Source organism: Serinus canaria, chromosome 2 (assembly GCF_022539315.1).
Source record: "Serinus canaria isolate serCan28SL12 chromosome 2, serCan2020, whole genome shotgun sequence".
Classification (NCBI taxonomy): Eukaryota; Metazoa; Chordata; class Aves; order Passeriformes; family Fringillidae; genus Serinus; species Serinus canaria.
In genome coordinates this window covers 17,213,100-17,231,391 of record NC_066315.1, presented here as the reverse complement: position 1 = coordinate 17,231,391, position 18,292 = coordinate 17,213,100, and the positions used below count along the sequence as shown (strand labels likewise).

General features: G+C 40.0%; 1 protein-coding gene across 1 annotated transcript in view; it reads left to right on the top strand.

Annotated features, from left to right (window-relative positions):
* The window catches only part of GPR158 (G protein-coupled receptor 158), a 181,122-nt gene that overhangs the window by 61,451 nt on the left and 101,379 nt on the right, over window positions 1–18,292 (top strand). Inside the window, exon 3 of the mRNA XM_018909303.3 lies at window positions 16,516–16,618. Coding sequence (XP_018764848.3) covers window positions 16,516–16,618 — 103 coding nt within the window. The remainder of the gene's footprint in view (window positions 1–16,515; window positions 16,619–18,292) is intronic.

The window sequence follows — 18,292 nt, the reverse complement described above, 5'->3', positions numbered from 1 at the left end:
TCTGCAGTCAATGTAGAGGAAATGTATTGTAACCTGGGTAAACATAACTGCAACTTGATTTGGTATATGAAATTTAGCAACACTGAGAGAAAAGAGCTTTGGGGGGGCTACAGTTCCTTCAGAGCACTGGACAGTACATTTAGAAAAATATAACGATTATTGGAGTGGAACCAGCTTTTACTGTTTTGTTTGGTTTGGTTACTGTTCTGAAAATTTCACCTAAAAAATTGAAAGTTAATAAAAAGTAAATTAATAAAAAATAAATACAGTAAGTTTTCCTTTCTTTCCACTCCATTCTGACCATCAGATCTCTTAACTGTGCTATTGGGCAATGTCTTGATCTCTTTCTTTCCTGAGAGTAAAACTTTGGACTGCACTGCTAAACAGAAAACCTCAAAGTCAAGCTGTGATTAGAATAGTCAGTGAAACCAAACTGAAAGCTACCTGTGTACAATTAAGAGAAATAATGGGGAAAATCAATCTTCCTGGTGAAGCGAGTGTTGACATAGTAGAGGCTGCCTTTCAGGTTTGAATGAGACTGCTTAAAATGTTTTTCTTCAGTTGTCATTCAATGCAATGTTAATTACACTGTGGGGTTCCCCCAATGACATGTTTGTTGAGCTCTGTTTAAGTGACAAGATGATTATGTCTAAATGATTGGTAAATGTTTTGGCTTTGAGGGCTTAAATATTTGTATAAATGATTCCTCCAAAATCTGAGAAATGCTTGACATGTTCACAGGATAACAGCTTTGTTATGCACCTTCTTTTAGGGCTATATTTTATTTGTCTTGCTCTTTTCAGTAGTTTCTTATACCAGCAAAGCAGCCATGAGAATCCAAGGGCTTATTCCAGAATAAGAAGTAAATCAGTATAGGGAGGGTGGCAGACTCTTCTGTGCAAAGAAGGAATTTCTGTTGTAGCCTTAGACATATGCAGTCATGACACCTACTTGTCTTAGAGCAAATGAGGAGAAAATCTACCTGAAGTTGGTGTCTTCAAGTACAGAGTTCTTCTTACATCTGTGAAAGGGTTTAATAGAATTTTGAACAGTTATTTTAAAGGATGATATATTGAATCCTGACTGAAATCTGAAATGTGATCCTAATAGGAAGAATATGGCAATGATTTTCATTTCTAAGGGGCTGCTGACACATCCAGGTAAGGAGATGTGTAAGGAATATGAATTCAGGGTGGTTGCCTAAAAATGTTTAGTGACTTTCCCCCAGTTTTTGTGTAAATTGAGAAGCATGTCTTGGACTGAATTGAAAAGTGTAACAAAGGACTATGTGAAGTGGGAAGGAGAAAGTTTGAACTGGCACAATTTCAAGTTGTGAAGGTAGGGAAACCTCCCAGGGCAGCAAATGGGCTGCAGACAGGAGGGGGAGAGGGCAAACCCAACCTGTGCTTTGGGGCAGATGGCATTTCCATTTCCAGTCCAGCAGGCAGCTCTCATGAAAAATTAGTTAGGGCATGAAAAGCACAGTAGGTTTACACAGTAAAAGGTGAGGATGCTGTCTGTAGAGAGATCTGGGTGATGACTGAAATGGGAAATTCTCACAGCTCAGGTGAGTGTTACTGCTGTGTAAAAACCAGCTAATTTGCTGACAGGGAAAGGGTCAGGGGTGTCAGTTCTGACAGTGAAACTGCTTTTTTCAGACAGAGGATTTTGCAACCTAATAGCTATTTTGGTTGTCTAATAAAACAGGAGTCAGGCAGAGCACAAAAGGCAACAACCAGAAACTGATGTGCAGAAAGTTCCTCCTGAATATCCTGGAGATACTCAGGAACCATCTGGTCACAGCCCCAGTTAATGTGCTCCAGGGGAACCTGCTTAAGCAGGACCAGAGAATCTGTGGTTGGACCAGAGACTCCCAGTGGCCCCTTCCAACCTTAACTATTCTGTGATTTCATTCTGAGCCAGCTTTTACTGTAATCTCAAGTGATGCTGTAAATAAATATTCCAAAGGGTCTCTGGTTTTCATGGAAAGCACTCACAGAATTGTATAACTCTCTTCATCCCTCAAAGATCCCACAATCCATTTTTTTGAGTTCAAGAGTAGCTCAGGGATTTTTTTTCCCACCTGCTACCACTGAAATCCAGCTGTTTTGATTAAACTTGGCAACTGGTTGTCACCTCAAGGTGAGTTTGCAGTTTACACCAAGGAGAGGGGCTTGCTCAAGCTGTGTATTGAAAAGGAAGTTTTTGGCATTCAAAAGTTTTAGGAAAGTATTAAATGATGAAGCTGGAATTTGGTGGCTTAGTGAGTGTTATTTGCTAATTGGCAATAGCAGCAGGGCTGCCCTTTCTCATCCTTCTAGAATCTGCTGGAAGCTGCTGTCAAAGATGGCACTTAATGCTGAGGTGATCTTCACTCCTTAGGTTTTATAACTTCTTAATTGTCTCAACAAATGAATTTATATTAAAGAAATTGAATATAAATGCAAGTATAAAAGCAGAAGGAGACAAAGTGGGTTTGATTCAATCCCCATTATCCAGTAATTTCAGTGCGGTGACTGGAAGCACTGGAGTCACTGGAATTTTGGTTTATTTAAAATAAGGGCAAATGAGAATAGAATTGGATCCTTCTCATTTTGTCTTTCAAGTGTCTGTTACAATAAAACTCATGTGACAAAGACTGTATATGTCTTTTGTTCTGTGCAACCCTATGCATATTGTTGTGATTCTGAAAATAGCCACTAATCATTTCCTGCAGAATTGTCCTTTTCAATGAACTGCTGTGTATTTTCAGCTGCTTTTGATATGCCATTGAAAGCTGGTTTGCCTTTCAGATGTGTTTCCTCAGTTCTAGTTTGGTGTTCTGCAGCACAGGATAAAAGGCTTTGTTGGGAAGATTAAGAGATTGCAAGAAGTAGGAGGAAGATACTGGATGGGGTCCTTTTTTATATTAACTTTATATGTTGGTAATCATGTGGATTTATATAATTCATACTTATTATTGTAAATTAACAGTAGAATTTACTTTTGTTGATAAGAGATTAGTACAAGATGAGGGTTTTTTCACTCTCTCTGTATTTATTTTGGAGTTTTATTATAGGAATTAGTTAGGGGGTGTGACTGAGGAGCCTGTGGCATATTTCTAGTGAGAAAGACAGTTTTAAAAGTATTAATATTTTGTAAGGATACCTGAGTAAAATTTTATAAAGTGCTACAGAGTGCAGGTGAAGGTAGTTTCTGTGTTAAATCCCCTGTCTTGTAGCTGTGGAAACTGTCAGAGGAAAAGTCTGATGGGTGCAACACATCCAGGCCCACCCTTCTCCTGCCTCACCTGTGACAGCTGGAGGCAGATGAAGGGGCACTGGCACTCCCCTGGCTGCTGCTGGAGCATGTGTTCTGTAGGTGGGGGTGTTTCATTCCCCACTCCCTTCTGTCTGTTGGGTCCTTACACAGGGAACTTCATCAAAACCAATGGCTCTACCTCAAGCCTGTAAAAATGATGGATTGTAAGTTAAAAAGTAGCCAAATGCTGAGTGCATCCCAACACATTTCCCAAATTTGCTTTAGTTTGAATAGAATTATTTTTAGTGTCTGTAACTTGCTCTGTCAGTATCAGCATTACTACCCACATTAACTATTTGTTTTTTTTTTACAAGTCAGAGTAATTATAAGCAGCATAACAGTCTCAAAAGATGGGAAAACCCAAGTACAATTTACTTGTCAAGTGACTTTCTGTATGTCACAGAAATACTTTAAAAATATTTACATTAGAAATGAGCTTTAAGAGCAAGAAACCTTTCTTTTTTTCTTCTTTTTTTCTATATTTCCCTGTGGGTATGATACTGAGTAAACAACCTGGTATTTATAACTACTTCACCAAAACATTTCTTATGGTATAAGGCTATAAGGCTGTATGAAATCCCTAATTTGGAGATGTCTTGAGCATTTGAAAGTGGGATCAATCTTGAGATGTCTTGAGAAATTGAAAGGGGGATTAAGAAAGAAAGTTCCTCACCCCAGAGAAGCCCCTAGATAAGGAAAATATTATCATCTACAAGACAAGTGAGAAAGAAATAAGTAAATAAGAAATAAGTAAATAAGTGAAGGAAACATTTTCCTGTGGAGAGAAAAGTAAGGACTGTTAGTAGCTAGGTGACACTGACAATCTGTGGAAGCATTTGTCCTGGACTGACCATGCCTGTGAACTTCTGAACATTTTGAACCAGCCAAGAACCTCCAAACCTGACCTATGAGCTTGCAGGCTCTGCAGGGCTGCCAATAGAGAATGCTTTGCTTTTCCCTCTGATGTTTCTGAATTTTTTGAGCTTTCAAAACCTTGCCTCTGGGTTTTAGGGTTTTCATTACATATTCTGCAGCTGACTCACTTGAAAGGTTGACGTGAGAGAGAGTAGGATTTCACCATAAGCTTCTGCTGTGGTCCGTTCATGCAGTTTTGTAATTCTATAATACAGTGAATGCAATCCTATGATAAGATAACTAAGATTGAACTTTTGGATATAGTTAGCATATTATGGGATTGTATTCACTGTATTATAGAATTACAACATTAGTTTCTAGAATTCAGAAGCTTCCCGGAATCAGTGAAACAATGACAATACATTTTGAGAGTTTGCTCAGACTCCAGAAAATTCAATAGAAACTCTTGTCTACAAACTGTACTGGTTTATAATTTGCTTACCATACAGAACCATGTTAAAACAATTTACCTGGTGGTTTGTGTTTGTTTGTGTTTGTTTCTTTTAATAAAGAGAATGGTTGAGATGGAATTTTTCAAGTCTCAGGATAGAAATGTGGAAGACCCAGTTTGTGTCCTATTTGCACTTTTAGAAGACTGGCAAAAATACTGGTCAATGTATTTGAACTGGAAAGGCTCTTCAGACTAAATGGGCTGGTTCCTGGACTTGTGTCTTGCTTCTTAAGTGTTTGAAATAGGAGTCTGTTGGAGTGAGGCAATGGAGAGTCTGGGGATGAGGGAGGAGGCTTTTCTGGGGAGTTGGGTTGCAGGTCCCATGCCCTTTGTGATGTGTTGCATTTTGCAGAATGACAGACGAAAGGACAGAGAGGAGAAAGCAGTAACAGAAAACATAGTAGTAAGGTAATTTTACAAGCCTCTGTGCTATAATATTGTTCTGGAATGTAAACCCAGGAAACATTGAGCAGTATTTATTTATAAATGTGAAACAAAATCTGATGCCTTTAAAATGCAGGTTGATGAAGGTACTAACCAGAAATTTTCTGTCTTAACCTGTAAGTTGTTTCTTCTTCCATTGTGAACTTTACCATATCTGCATGTTGTCAACTAAAATCTATGGTTGTGGGAAAGGACTTGGTTCTACCTTGATTTGTCTCAGCTGTAGCTTCACTGGTCCCCAGGATTTTGCTAGTGGATAGGAGTGGTAACTGTTGCCACATCTTCAACTTATTTCAAAATGAGAGTTAAAAAGTAATGATAGAGAGCTAGGGCAGATGCCTGTGTGCACATACCTGTGTCACATTAAGGCTGGCAGGTCTTTGGTGCTATTTCTGTAGTGGCTTCCAATAAAAATGGATTTGCTCTGTCACATGGAAAGTAAACTTGACATTTTGTTCAGTCTGAGCCAAACTCTTCCAAGCATCCTATTGTCTGCTGAAGTTTATATGTCTACAGTGTATTGCTACCAGATGCTGTTTCACCATTTCTGAGAGCTCTGAAAACAAGAGGGACATTTCTATAATTAATAATGGAAAACAATTTCACTTTTAGTTTTAATGATGTCAGAAAAGATCCAGTCCATCATGCTTTGTGAATCAGCTCCTGGCAGCTGCTGAATAATAGAGAGAAAACTCCAGCTTGCTTTCTCTTTAGATGATGTACCATGTTACTTGTTATTCATGAAGCCCTGTTTTCATGCAAGTTCATTAAATAGAATTGGTGAGTGACAGGTACTGTACTGCCTGAAGGCTGCTTTGATTCCTGAGTTTTAGTGTTACTCTTCTACCACTCTTCTTGCCTGCACCTGAGGAAGAAATAGTTACTGTGCAAGTAAACTTGCTGAATGTTCTGGCATTCTTAATGGTTTTTAGGAGAAGGGCTTCCAAATTTGCAGTCATGTGTGTTTCAAATAGCGTTATCAGTAGTTGCCCTGTCAGGAGAAGGAATACAAAGTTCCAGAGTTTCTGGTTCCAGAGACTGTGTGATGTTTTGCTTTGGCTTTGTGCTGCAAGCAGGAACATCATTGTATATCTCTGTGGTGTGGCCATCTGCTGTTTGGGTCAGCAGGGAACTCATTTTGGAATTGGGCAACCTGTCCCAAGGTTTGGGACCTTGGCTCAAAAACAGGGCCTTGCTGAACCAAGGGAAAGCAGCGTGCTGAAGAAATTGAAAAACAAATATATATATTTCATCCTTCCAGCCTACATTTGAACTTAACCATCACTTTGGAATGTGTGGTGTAATACTTTTCAGAAGACTGATTAAATGTGGCTGCACTTCTGTGGTGAAGATTAGTTATACAATAGATTCATACAAGAAGAAAGCTGTCCTGGTTGGAGCTCTTGCAATGCAGGAATCTGTACTTCATATTTATACAAGAAGAAAGCTGTCCTGCTTAAAGATCTCAAACCAGAGGAGGGCTGCTACCAAGATTTTAAGCCACCTTGGCACACTTAGGAGTCTGGACTGTTCCATGGATTCCCTGCCCTAAGAGTGTCCCAAAGCTGCTGCAGGGCTCTGGGACCAGTTGAGCTGTGGGTGATGTGCTCCAGCAGACATCACCTTAGAATTCCTGTGGTGTGAGAGGACTCTGTGGCACAGGAACTCCCTGTTGCAGACAGGACAAGGGAGAATTTCCATTCCTATTGATATCTGGACCTGACCCTTGTTCTTAGTCTGAATGCTCCTTGCAGGGCTGTGTCAAAGCTCATGTGACACTGTGACCTTCAGAGAACAGCTTCTTAGTCTGTGGCTTCCCTAATGTGTAATGGGGAAGGTTGTAGCCTTGTGTGAAGGAGGAGTTCAGCTTGGGCAGGATATGGCAAGAACAGGGAGAAGTGTCTTTTAATCACCAGGCCACAGGAATACCCTTGTTGGGATAAGGGCAAACCTGAAGGAAAAATAATGATGGAAATACTAATGAAGCATCATTAAATACCAAAAGCAGCCATTTAGAATGAAACTTCTAAGGAATTTACATCCATGGCCAAACCTCCCAGCTCCAGAAGGCATTGGAGGAGTGAGATATGAGTCATCAAGGCTTCATTGGCTTTGGGAAAAAGTAACAATCTAGATTTGAAATAAGTGAAGTAGAAGAATAGAGAAAATAATTTCAAGGTGTCTGTCTAAAATATGATGGCTTCATATATAGGCCTTGATCACCAACCCTCCAGCTAGCTTTAGACCTAGAAGTGGGGACTTGCCTATGGAACAGTTACTACTCAAAATGAGAACATTTTTCATCAAATCTGAAAAAGGTTGCAGGAAAAAAACAAGTATTCAGAGCAAAAAGCAGGATTTTATTTTCCTGGCTGATCTCTGAGGTGTCCTAGATGAGAAGCAGTAAGCAACTAGACAGATATTAATTTATCACGTGTATTGCTGTTTCATATTAGGTCATTATAACATTTTGTTTCTGATTTGTTGCCCAAAAGTTAAACTGTCTTTCCCAAAGCATTTTTAAAAACTCTTGTGCTTGCCTAGTGCTGAAGCAGAGGTGGAATGAGCTATCAAATAGCTGGCAAATAGTGGGTGCTCTGTTTTCATGGTGCTAGTGGGACATGCAGCACCTCTGTGGGCCTTGTGCCTCATCAGGAGTGAGCGTGCAGCTCCAGGCTGTGGCGATCAGTGTGAAGGTGTCGCTGTCAAGCAGTGGGATTTGGAGAGGATCTTTTTCTGACAGCAACAATGTGGTGCTTCTTCTCACTGTGGGATTGAAAGCAATCAAGAATAATATGTGATTTAATTTTTAATTCAGATCATGGTTAAACCCAGAAACTGTGCTCTGAACTTTAATTCTGAGGGAAATTCCAACCCCCGATGGGAGACTTGTGCCTGAACATGGAAATAAGCTTGACAAGTAGAAAACCCCATATTCTGATAGTATCTTGTAAGTAAGATTAACTTTCCTGTTGAGTTGACACATTGTCAAACTGTAGAGGCTGCAGCTCAGAATGAAGCAAAATTAAAGAGAGGCTATTGATCAAGTTGTGGACAGAGCAAGCACTCTGATGCAGGATTTGGCTGTCGTCTCAAATTAAAGAAATGTGCTTTTAAAACGCATGCTGCTGATGGACACAACATAGCAGAGAGTTGTGTTTTACCAATGACCAGCAGAAGACAGAAAGACTCATGCAATTAATTATGTCAGACTGTTTTGTAGTAGAAGATGCTGTGTCTGCATTCCAGTACGAGTGAGGTAGGTCTTTTTCTTCAATTTCTGTCTAATGTGATACCACTATAAATGGGAAAAACTGACCAAATATATTAAAATTGGAGCCTTTATATAGCTGTATTCTCAACCAGGTTTCACACAAAATCCTCAAGTAGAATTTCAGTAACAATTAATTTTGTAACTAGGAACATAACTTACTCAACTTTGCCCAGCTGGACTCAACTCAAGGCTCCAGGCAGTCTTGAGTAGTCCAAGCCTCTGGAAAAGTAGGCTGAGTCCTAAAGATGGGCTGAAGACCAGGGAACAGGAACATCAGATTATTATAGCCTGGTTTCCTAATGTATTTTCTTATCACATATCACAGAATGGGTCAGGTTGGAAGGGACCACAGTGAATTGTCTGGTCCAAACTCCCTGCTCAAGCCAGGTTATTCTAGAGCACATTGCACAGGATTGTGTCCAGATGATTCTTGAGGACCTGCCCTTGTTGAATTTCAGGCTGTTCTTCTCTGTCCATCTCTCCAGCCTGTCGGGGTCCCTCTGAGGGGCTGCACAGCCCTCTGGGGTATGAGCCACTCCTGCCAGCTTTGTGAACTTGCTGGAACAGAAGAGGCCTCTGCCCCTTCATTCAAGCCATTGATGAATAAATTAAACAATACTGAGCCTGGTGTTGAGCCCTGGGGGACCCCAGTAGTGACAGGCCTCCAGCTACACCCTGTGCCACTGATTATCACCTCTGGGACCTGCCAGTCAGCCAGTTCTCAATCCATCTCACTCTCCACTCATCCAGTCCCCACTTCCTGAGTTTTTCTATGAGGTTGCTATGCTGTTCACTGATGTCTCAGATGGCACCAGTGCCAGCTAAAGCTTTCCTTGTGACTGTGGAGTGCTCAAAGAGCATTCTCTGGTGTATAATAAAAGGTATGTCCTCATCATGTAGTCTCCCCCTCAGCAGGGACACTCAGAGGGTATCTCTTCTCTAGCAGGATGTTATTTTCATGAAGCTTGTGGGAACTTAGCAAGTTTCTGACTCCTGCTGGACTGTCTGGAACCGGGCAGTAAGTCCAGAAAGTGACTGTGGGCTGTGAAAACAGACACAACGTGTTGCAGATCTTTTCAATGTGGTATGTGTGTCTTGCTAGAGTGTGGAATCAGCCTAAAAATCATATTTTAGGAATAAAGAAGTAATTACATGAATAGTTGCTAGGAAATGCAATAGAAATGACAGATACATCTGCTGGCTAGAAAATGTTGGTTTAACAATGTTGTCCATGTTAAATGATTAAGATATCATGCACCAAAATGTTTTCCACCATTTTATTCCCCTCCTTGAATTATGTTTCTAAATTACCTACTGATTATAGCAGCTATTTGTTAGCTCTTGGATGAACCATAGGGAATTTTTTCCCTTTCCTGCTAGCAGGGCCAGCAGGCTGTCCATGCTGGAAGCACTTCAACAGTCAGACTCCTTCCAAAGAACAGTGCAGTCTCCTGAATGTTTGGCTGTGCCCTTCTGTGGGATGAGCTGTGCAATTCCTGTGCACCCCCACCCCCTGTTACTCTTTCCTATTCCAAATAAGTTTTCTGTGCTTAAGCACCACAATTGTCTTGAAGAGTTTCTGGGTTGGATTGGCTATTCTAGTGTTTCCTGTTGGCCTTTGGAAGAAAATATGAAAGTCTGTTTTAAGTACTGTAAATAAATAATTTTAATAAAGTTTATAAATGTGAAAATTGATTTCAGAATGGAACTAGTTTGCATTGTCATAGGGCCACTAATTGCATTTATTGGCAGAGATGGGCCAACAGAAAATTTGATTAAAAAATTTACATCGGTAAGGAATACAAATTTAGGGGTTTCTGCATTTCTTAAAACACTGCATCTTTTGTAGGGATCAGGAATAGATACAGCTTTTCTCCCCGCCCCCAAATGATTTCGGAAATGACTCACATTCTTCCAGATTTTGGCAAGCTTTCTTAATCCCCTCTCACCGTGTGGCTCATCTTGCAGGCAAACTTTGCAACAGTTGCTGCCAAGCTCCAGATGAATGCAGAACTAACTGGCAGAACCAGACATCCAGAGGTAAAGGACCTCTGTGTCTTTTGGCATATTACTTGACAGCTTCTGGAACTGCAGATAATGTTAGATATTTGCAGTATTGCCCATGTGTAGAGCCTGGAATTACCCTAGTGATAGGAAGGAAGGGTTGCAGAGACAGTACGAAGAGAATTCTCTCTTAATTAAGACCCTGAGGAAGTGAACTAAACTTTGCTCTAAATGAAGTTTAACCTGTGCTAATGGTGAAAAATGTCTTAACTCATCTTCAAAGCCAAGGATATCTGGCCCCAAGAAAGTGCCTTTGAATTAATTACACTGCATTATTTAATGGCTATAAAATTCTCAGTCCCTTTGGTATCTGTTAACAGGTTCCCCTGTAATTGCAGTGCAGTTTTCTAGGAGAGGAGACATTGTGATTTTATTGTTTAGTATGTTAACCAGAAGCAAAGTTTAATGTGTTCCAAAATAATATTCAGGTTATCAATATTAATTCCAGACTATCAAATAAAGAGACTTTTATTTTTGAAGTAGTCTGATTTTACTATTTCCAACAGTATTGAAAAATCTGTCTTAAAAAATATCATTGCTGAGAACCTATGAGTTTCCAAGCTACCCATCCTCTGAAAGTTGCTGTAAATGTTGGACTTTGAGCTGTCTGTAAAGGATCCTGACTGTGGGAAGCTTAGTTTGTAAGCTGACCTTGGGTTCTCCACGTGCACAACAACAGCTGTTGATGAGTTTTCTGCTCCTTAGCCTCACCATGACCCCCATGTAACCTGCTTTCAAACACTGCTCAATTAAACTTACTCCCCTTTCACCATCTTCCAAGAAGGTAATATGATTTGTACATATTTCTGATCTCCTCTCTTAATTTCTTTGCAAAATGCTCCACTTCCTCCATTATTTTTTGCTAGCACTTGCATATTTGTAGTGTTTGTCTCCCAGTGTGCTGATAACATCATCATGGTTAAAGTGAAGACAAGGAGAACCAGAAGGGAGTCAATCCTGTGTGTCCTCAAACACAAGCCTGATCACCCAACTGAGTCACATTTCAAAAGAGATTAATTAGTTATTAAAGACTCTACAGTCCCTTACCTTTAGTGAATGACGTCAACTTTTCTGCTCGTGGTTTGTCAGTAGTCATGTGCCACTTATCATTATTTGTGTGAATGAGCTGTGGCTCCTGTCCATCTCTATTTATTCTCTTCCTAACAAAAGCAGGATAATGAAAAATCAAATTAAAAAGCACTGAAGAATTTTTAGCAAAGCATCAAACTATAAAAGCAAATATTGTCCTGACAACTACCTTTGCTCTAAAGTGAATCAGATCAGCTGTTGCAGTGCTTTGACTGACACAGATTTAAACAACTCAATGTCATTCTAAGTCTCCTGTTGCTGGAAAACACATTTTTAACTTGAATATAGAAAGTAATTAACTCCACCAATGCATTCAGAAAGGAGGAGAAGAACTACAGGGGCCTAAGTAACCCTGCAGTAAAAGTATAGAGTGGCCAACCCTGTCCTGTCTCTTTCAGCCAAAATGTAGTGTTTGAGTAGAAAAGTTGATGAGTAGTGTGGTTGGCAAGCTGGCTGCCTCCCAAGCTGTCTGGGAGCAAGCAGGGCCTTCCAGGTGATGCTCAAGGTTCTTGGACATGTGGATATGCTCACTGCTCACTTGTGAGGCTGCAAACACACTGTAACACAGCACTCTGGTCTTGAAGGGTAAATGAAGTGAGAAAAGACAATGGGTAAAGCCTTTTCAATGACAGAGCTGTCACTGTCTTAGGCAAAGAGACTTTGGCTTTTATCTTCTTTATTTTTTTAAATTTTTTTGCTTCTTGTTGTTGTAGGGGAGTTTACTTGTTTTGGTGATTTTGGTTTTTTTTTTTTTTCTTAATTTATTTTCATTTTTTTAAAAGAGTGAATGTCCTTCTCTTGAGTGGTAAAAAAAAATTTTCCTGGGGTTTTGCAGGACACCAACCTGCTCCAGCTGCTATTGTATACCAAGTACAAAATTATTCTATACATTGCATTTTCTAGAAATCCCTTATGTGCTGCCCCTAACCAGAGCAAAGGAACATGGGCTTACTTGTATTATCTTTGTTAAGCTTTAACTATCATGACATTGTTCTTACTACATCCTTTGAACAAGGAGTTGACTTTAGGAAAGGGAGACATTCTCATTGCTGTATGCATGTGGAAATACAGATTTTGAAAGCTGCTCTTTGAAAAACTTGGAGTACCCAACTCAAGGCTGGCTGTATTTTTCTTATATTGTAAAATTACTGGTTTGCCCCCTCTGCTCTAGAATGCCACTGTATGGATTTGTTTAGTCCTTTATCTGATTTTCTAAATTACCTGTGGGACATGATGCCACATTCTTTCTCTTGTTTGCTTTTGCCTTGTTCTCCCCTTCTGGATGTCTCACCTGCTCTGTGTGTCTGCTGAATACTTCCTCACTTGGTTTCTGGCTAATCACATCTGATGAAGGGCTTTGTCTCTCTTGTGCCAGAAGATTTGGCTCAGACTTCCAAAGCAATTGCACAGGCTATTTGAAGGGTTCCTTTTCTTCCCAACAGAGATAATCTTTATTGCATTAGATTTTACCAACTTCATCCTTTACAACAAGCAGCAGAAAATTAAGCCAATACAGACTTTTTAAAAACTGGTTTAGATGTTGTGTTTAAATGTGTTAGAATCCTGTGTTGATTCAGGAGCTGTTTGTTTATAAATATTCTCAAGATAAATATTCATAGAATATCTAAGGTTTTTTTGAGCTGAACATATGATTTAAAGCTTACTATAAAACGCTTTGGAGTCATTACATTATACTAATACTGTAAAGCTGAAAATACAATACCAGGGAATAGACAAGAGGAATATATGCCTCTGTGACTTCTACAGACACCTATTACTCTCTCTTTAGCAAACATGATGATAAAGCTGATCTTAATTGTAACTAAGCCGTCTATAAGAACTGGAAGTTAAAGTGATACAAATTCCTTTTAGGAGTGTGGTGTCCTGAAGGGTGTATTGGTGAAGGATCTCTCAGTAGCCACCTGCATCTTTCACTGTTTGCCCCAACACTGGCTGCTGGCAGATAGGAAGTGTGATACAAGCCTAAATGGGTCTTCTGATCCAACCTAAGGTAGCTGCTTTTATAAATTGATTAAAGTATGATTTTTTAAAAGCTGATGATTACTGATGAGGCAAAAATATTCAAGATGTGGTGGGTTCATTCCTAGAGCAGTGCTTTCACATTTATAGTGAAATTTGAAACCAGGTCAGTTTTATGCTTCCTTTTTTTTGCTTATGTGGAAGCAGGTGTTTTTCACACATCTGCCTTTATTCAGTGCTAAGTTCTATATGGATCAAATCTTAAGTAACTTAGCAGCAGATGAATATTTTACTGGCTGTGTCTGCAGAGCCTGTTGTGCCTCACTCAGTTCCTGTGCTCCCTGGGTTCCTGGGTCTGCAGCCCATGGCCAGTTCTGTGGGCTGGGCTGGTGCAGCTTTGCCAGGCTTGGGCTCAGAGTCTGCCACTGGGGCCACTGGAACCAGGTGCCACTTGTCAGGGCAAGGACAAAAGCTGCTTGCTTGTGCCTGCTACGTGTCATGTAGATCCACCTACAGACAGCCAGGAAAAGCCTTTTTCAGTAAATAAATATAACAAACAAATCTGGACTTGGTGTGCTAAACTCCTTTTGTACAGCAGAAAAGAGTTTATTTATTACCTTTTTCACCATAGTATTTGCCACCATTGGTTAATAAAATACAGTCTGTTAAATCTTTTGTAAAAAGAGGGAAGTTTTTTCCTTCCAGAGGAAGTATTTTCCCCATTTTTGGCCTCATATTATTTAGTGTTTTTTCCTGCCTAGGTGCTGCAATTTCTTTTAAAGAGTCAGGGTGTAAATAATTCTGTTTCCATGCAATGTTGAGCACAGTGGAATTTCAGAGTTGGAGATTGCATCTAGAGGGATCTAGGCTTCTTTCTCTCCTTCTCTCCATCCCACCGGTCAACATGATATTCTGATCCCTTTTACACCTTTGCCTGGGATCATGTGGAATACAAGAAACAATTTGACTAATGGTTTTTAAGCTGTATTACAGCTACCAAATTCTGGAAAAAGGATTGTGTCCTAGACCAGTGAAAGGTAACAGCATTTAAAGTATTTTGTCCATTTTCGAGTTCTAGACTGGTCAGAGACAATAAAATAAAAGTTACAGGGTTTTTATTTGGTATGGATATTGGTTGTTTGTGAAAGATTCATCAGTAAAGCATTGATTTTAACTCAGAACAGATTCATGAGCCTGCAGCATAGTTGAGATGAGTGATTCTGTGATTCCATAAATTTCTTCAGTGGCAAAGAATTACTAATACAGTACTTGGGGTGCTGCAACATTCACATAATACAGTGGGAGCTACTTCTTTTCTTCCTTTTCTTCAAAAAGAAAATGCAGTCTCTACAGCAGCATGTACCTTCATCTTACAAAGCAAGGAGCCAGAACGCAGAAGAGAATTTTTATCTGAAAAAGTCTTTTTACTTCTTTAGCTACCTTTCTGTGCTTGGTTAAAGAGGTTTTGCTGTCATCAGACTTGCACACACACTCATTCCACTTCAATTTGTCCTGTCCTCCACCCTGTATATTTCTTCAGGGTGAAGATAATGTGGAAAAAAAAAAGTTTTGGACCTTCTCTTTCCTTTTTTTTTTCTTCTTTCATGCTTGTATAAAGGCTGAATGAATTTTCAGTGTTCTTGCATACCAGTTTCCTACTTGCTAATGGTTTCCAATAGCACTGCCATCAGATTGGCAAAGGGTGCAGGAAGAGATGGTACCATCTGGGGAAATGAGGCAAAGAAAAGCAAAGTGGCTTCCCTAACATCAGGCAGAATTATGTCACAAAGCTGAAATTTGAGATAACAAGAAACTCTTAGCTTTTTTTTTTCCCCTGAGTTTTTCTAGAGTGTCTGCAGTGCAGACTGTCCTCTCTTGCTGTACATTTGATTTTTTTATACTCAGGCATTTTTTACTGAGCCCTGCCTTCTGCATCTTCCTCCCAGTCACAGGCAGTTAGATATTGAAGCATATCCTAAAGGCACAGACAGTCACAAACAAGTGAAAAATAGGGAGGTGAGAAGACAGAGGCTGTTTTAGATAAACCATTCAGTTGGTCACTGAGGAACTGCTAGTGTCTAGTTCATATTCATGGTACACCTACACTGTAGGTACCCCTACACTCATGGAAAAGGCATCTAGTCTACTTTCATGTGATGAAGTGAAATAAACTGTACTGGGAATCATCATTTTGCAAGTGTTGCTGCCTTTATGTTGCTGGACTGTTCATTCCCTCTCTACTAGGCAAAGTCCATTTGATGTGCAGAAATTGTCTGACAGTAGGTGTTCTGTCATAGTAATAAATTTGCTGTGCCTGACCTGATGTCAAAACCAAGCAAGAGTGAAGCTGAGTTGAAACAAAACTTGATTCCCATATTGCTACCTCAGAAAATTACAAGATATTTTAAAAGTATGGGGCTCCTGTTGGCATTGATTTTTTTTCTCTTTCAGCCAGGTCAGATTTATGTCTGCAGCCATTTTCTCTAATAAGTAGATGTCTTTTTCTTAGCTGGGCTAGTTCCACTTTGCTGTTGTTGTGGAGGCACCAGCATGTGCTGCCAGCAGAAGACTGGGGCCTGGCTGCAGGTGTTCATGTTCTTCCTCCCATAGTGTGAGCTCCAGCTCTCTGAAACCCACCTGCTGTGCTGGGGAAATGTGCTGGAAACCCTTCAGAAAAACCCCGCAGCTGTCTAATGTCCTGCCTAGATCAAATGTGCAAGAGTTAAATTTGTCACTTGGTCAGTTTATCAATGGGTCAGGCTTGATTAGAGCTGTCTTTGCTGTTTGTTGGAGATGAACAGCAAGGCAAAAAAGCTGGAGTGATATATGATTATGGGAAAAGCTGCTGAGGAAATACTGCCAGTCTGGAAGGAGTGCCTGTTTGTTCTTAGAAGTCTGTGCAGAGTATCTTGTAATGTTTTTATGCTTGAATGTACATCTGAGTATACAGTTGTGTGATCATCTGCATGACTTTTCTTTTTTTTTTCCTTTCTCACAGTGCATGCCAATTAAAGGCCTTGGATTTGTGCTTGGAGCCTACAAATGTATTTGCAAGGCTGGATTCTATCATCCCAACATCTTCTCAGTGAACAGCTTTCAGAGTAAGTGCCTTTGCTTGAGTTAAAGAAAAAAAGAACACAGAGCTAGCATTAATAATGCAGGGCTGCTTTTTATCCTCGTCAGGGTTATACAGTAAAATCCCAGTGGTTGGCAAGTCTCGGATTATATAATCACTGAAGGAGTTCTAGCCCTTTGGTTTGTCATTCACAATACTCTTGAGGATCCTGTAAAACATACCCACTTGAAGAATATTTGATTTGTAAATAAATTAAAAAACATGAAAAGAAGCCTTGCTAAGGGGAAATACTTGCCCATGCACAAGTATTCTGGAAATTAATCTACTCATTTTCTGTTTAGCCAGAGGGAATTAGAATGCCCTGGCCTCAGGCTTTGTGCGGGCTTTAATTGTTTTCATTTTACTTCATTTGCAAAGGAGAATTCAAAGGAGCATCCAAGGTCTAATACATGCTGATGAGGTAATAGAGATGGTTCAAGCCTGGGAGTCTGGCTGGATGTATAGATAACATGCCCAGGACACACATTGCATGGTTCTTAGACTGAATTGCCCACAACAGGAGAAACACAACTTGGTTGATGTTAGGGAAGACAGACAAACTACGTGCCCAAAGCTGATGTCTGTTACTGTCATCATGTGACCAAAACTCTGTATGGATTTTGTGCTGAAATTGTTGCAGTTGTGTTGGTAGGGCTCAGGCTGCAGTGACAGGTGCAAAGCTGGTGCTTGGAGGTGTAACAGGCATCCTTCTCTGCCTCCTGCTTTCAGCTTCATCTCATGCCCAGTTTCTTTTCACTGTCCTTTAGCCAGAGGTTCTCAGCTCTCACTGAGAGATCAGTTTGTGTGAGATATCCAGGGAATGGCAGTGAGTGACTTTCACTGAACTTGGTCCAGGACTGTGTCTGTTATCTCCTGCCTTGTGTGAAAACAGCTATTTCTTTTTCCCAAGAGAAATACCTCTAGGAATAATCATCATTTAATTTACATACATACATACACACACACAGATTATATATATATATATATATATATATATATATATATATATGGGATATAATGTCTCCTATGCATATTTGTAGAGTAAATAGCATAGTTTGTTCAACAGGTTATCTGCTGAGTGTTTCCTTTGTCTTTTCATATGGTAAAGTGTTGCAGAGGGCAGCCTTGTGATAGTGCTGTTTCTCTGGGCTGTGTGAATATGTTGCTAGAGTAAGGAGGATGTTTGGTTCCTCTTGAAGTGCAATGAATTCTGGTGGAGTTAGGATTTAATTCCTTGAGAGAGCATATAAAGAAGTCTTCATACCAAATGCCATAGAACACACACAAAAAAGAGGAGTTTCCAGTTCAACAGGAATTTTCATTTTTTGCGCCTGCCCTTTGGCTTTGTTTCTTCAACAGAACCTGCACATGCAGATATTGTCACATATGAAGGTTGTCACTGACTTCAGTGATCCTTTTCTGGGATGAGGCTTATGACCATGGCTGATGACCAGGTTTTGGTGCCAAGGGGCCCAGTTACATTCTCACCAAGTTACTGCAACATCCCTGATGCGACTGCAGTGTTCCTAATTTACTCTATTATAGAACAGGAGCAAAATCAGTCTTTTGTTCTGCTCAGTGCTCAGCATGCACTGTGCATTCTGTGTTCATGTGCTGACTTCTGACTGGAGTGCAGGATGATTTGGTTTGGGACAAGGCA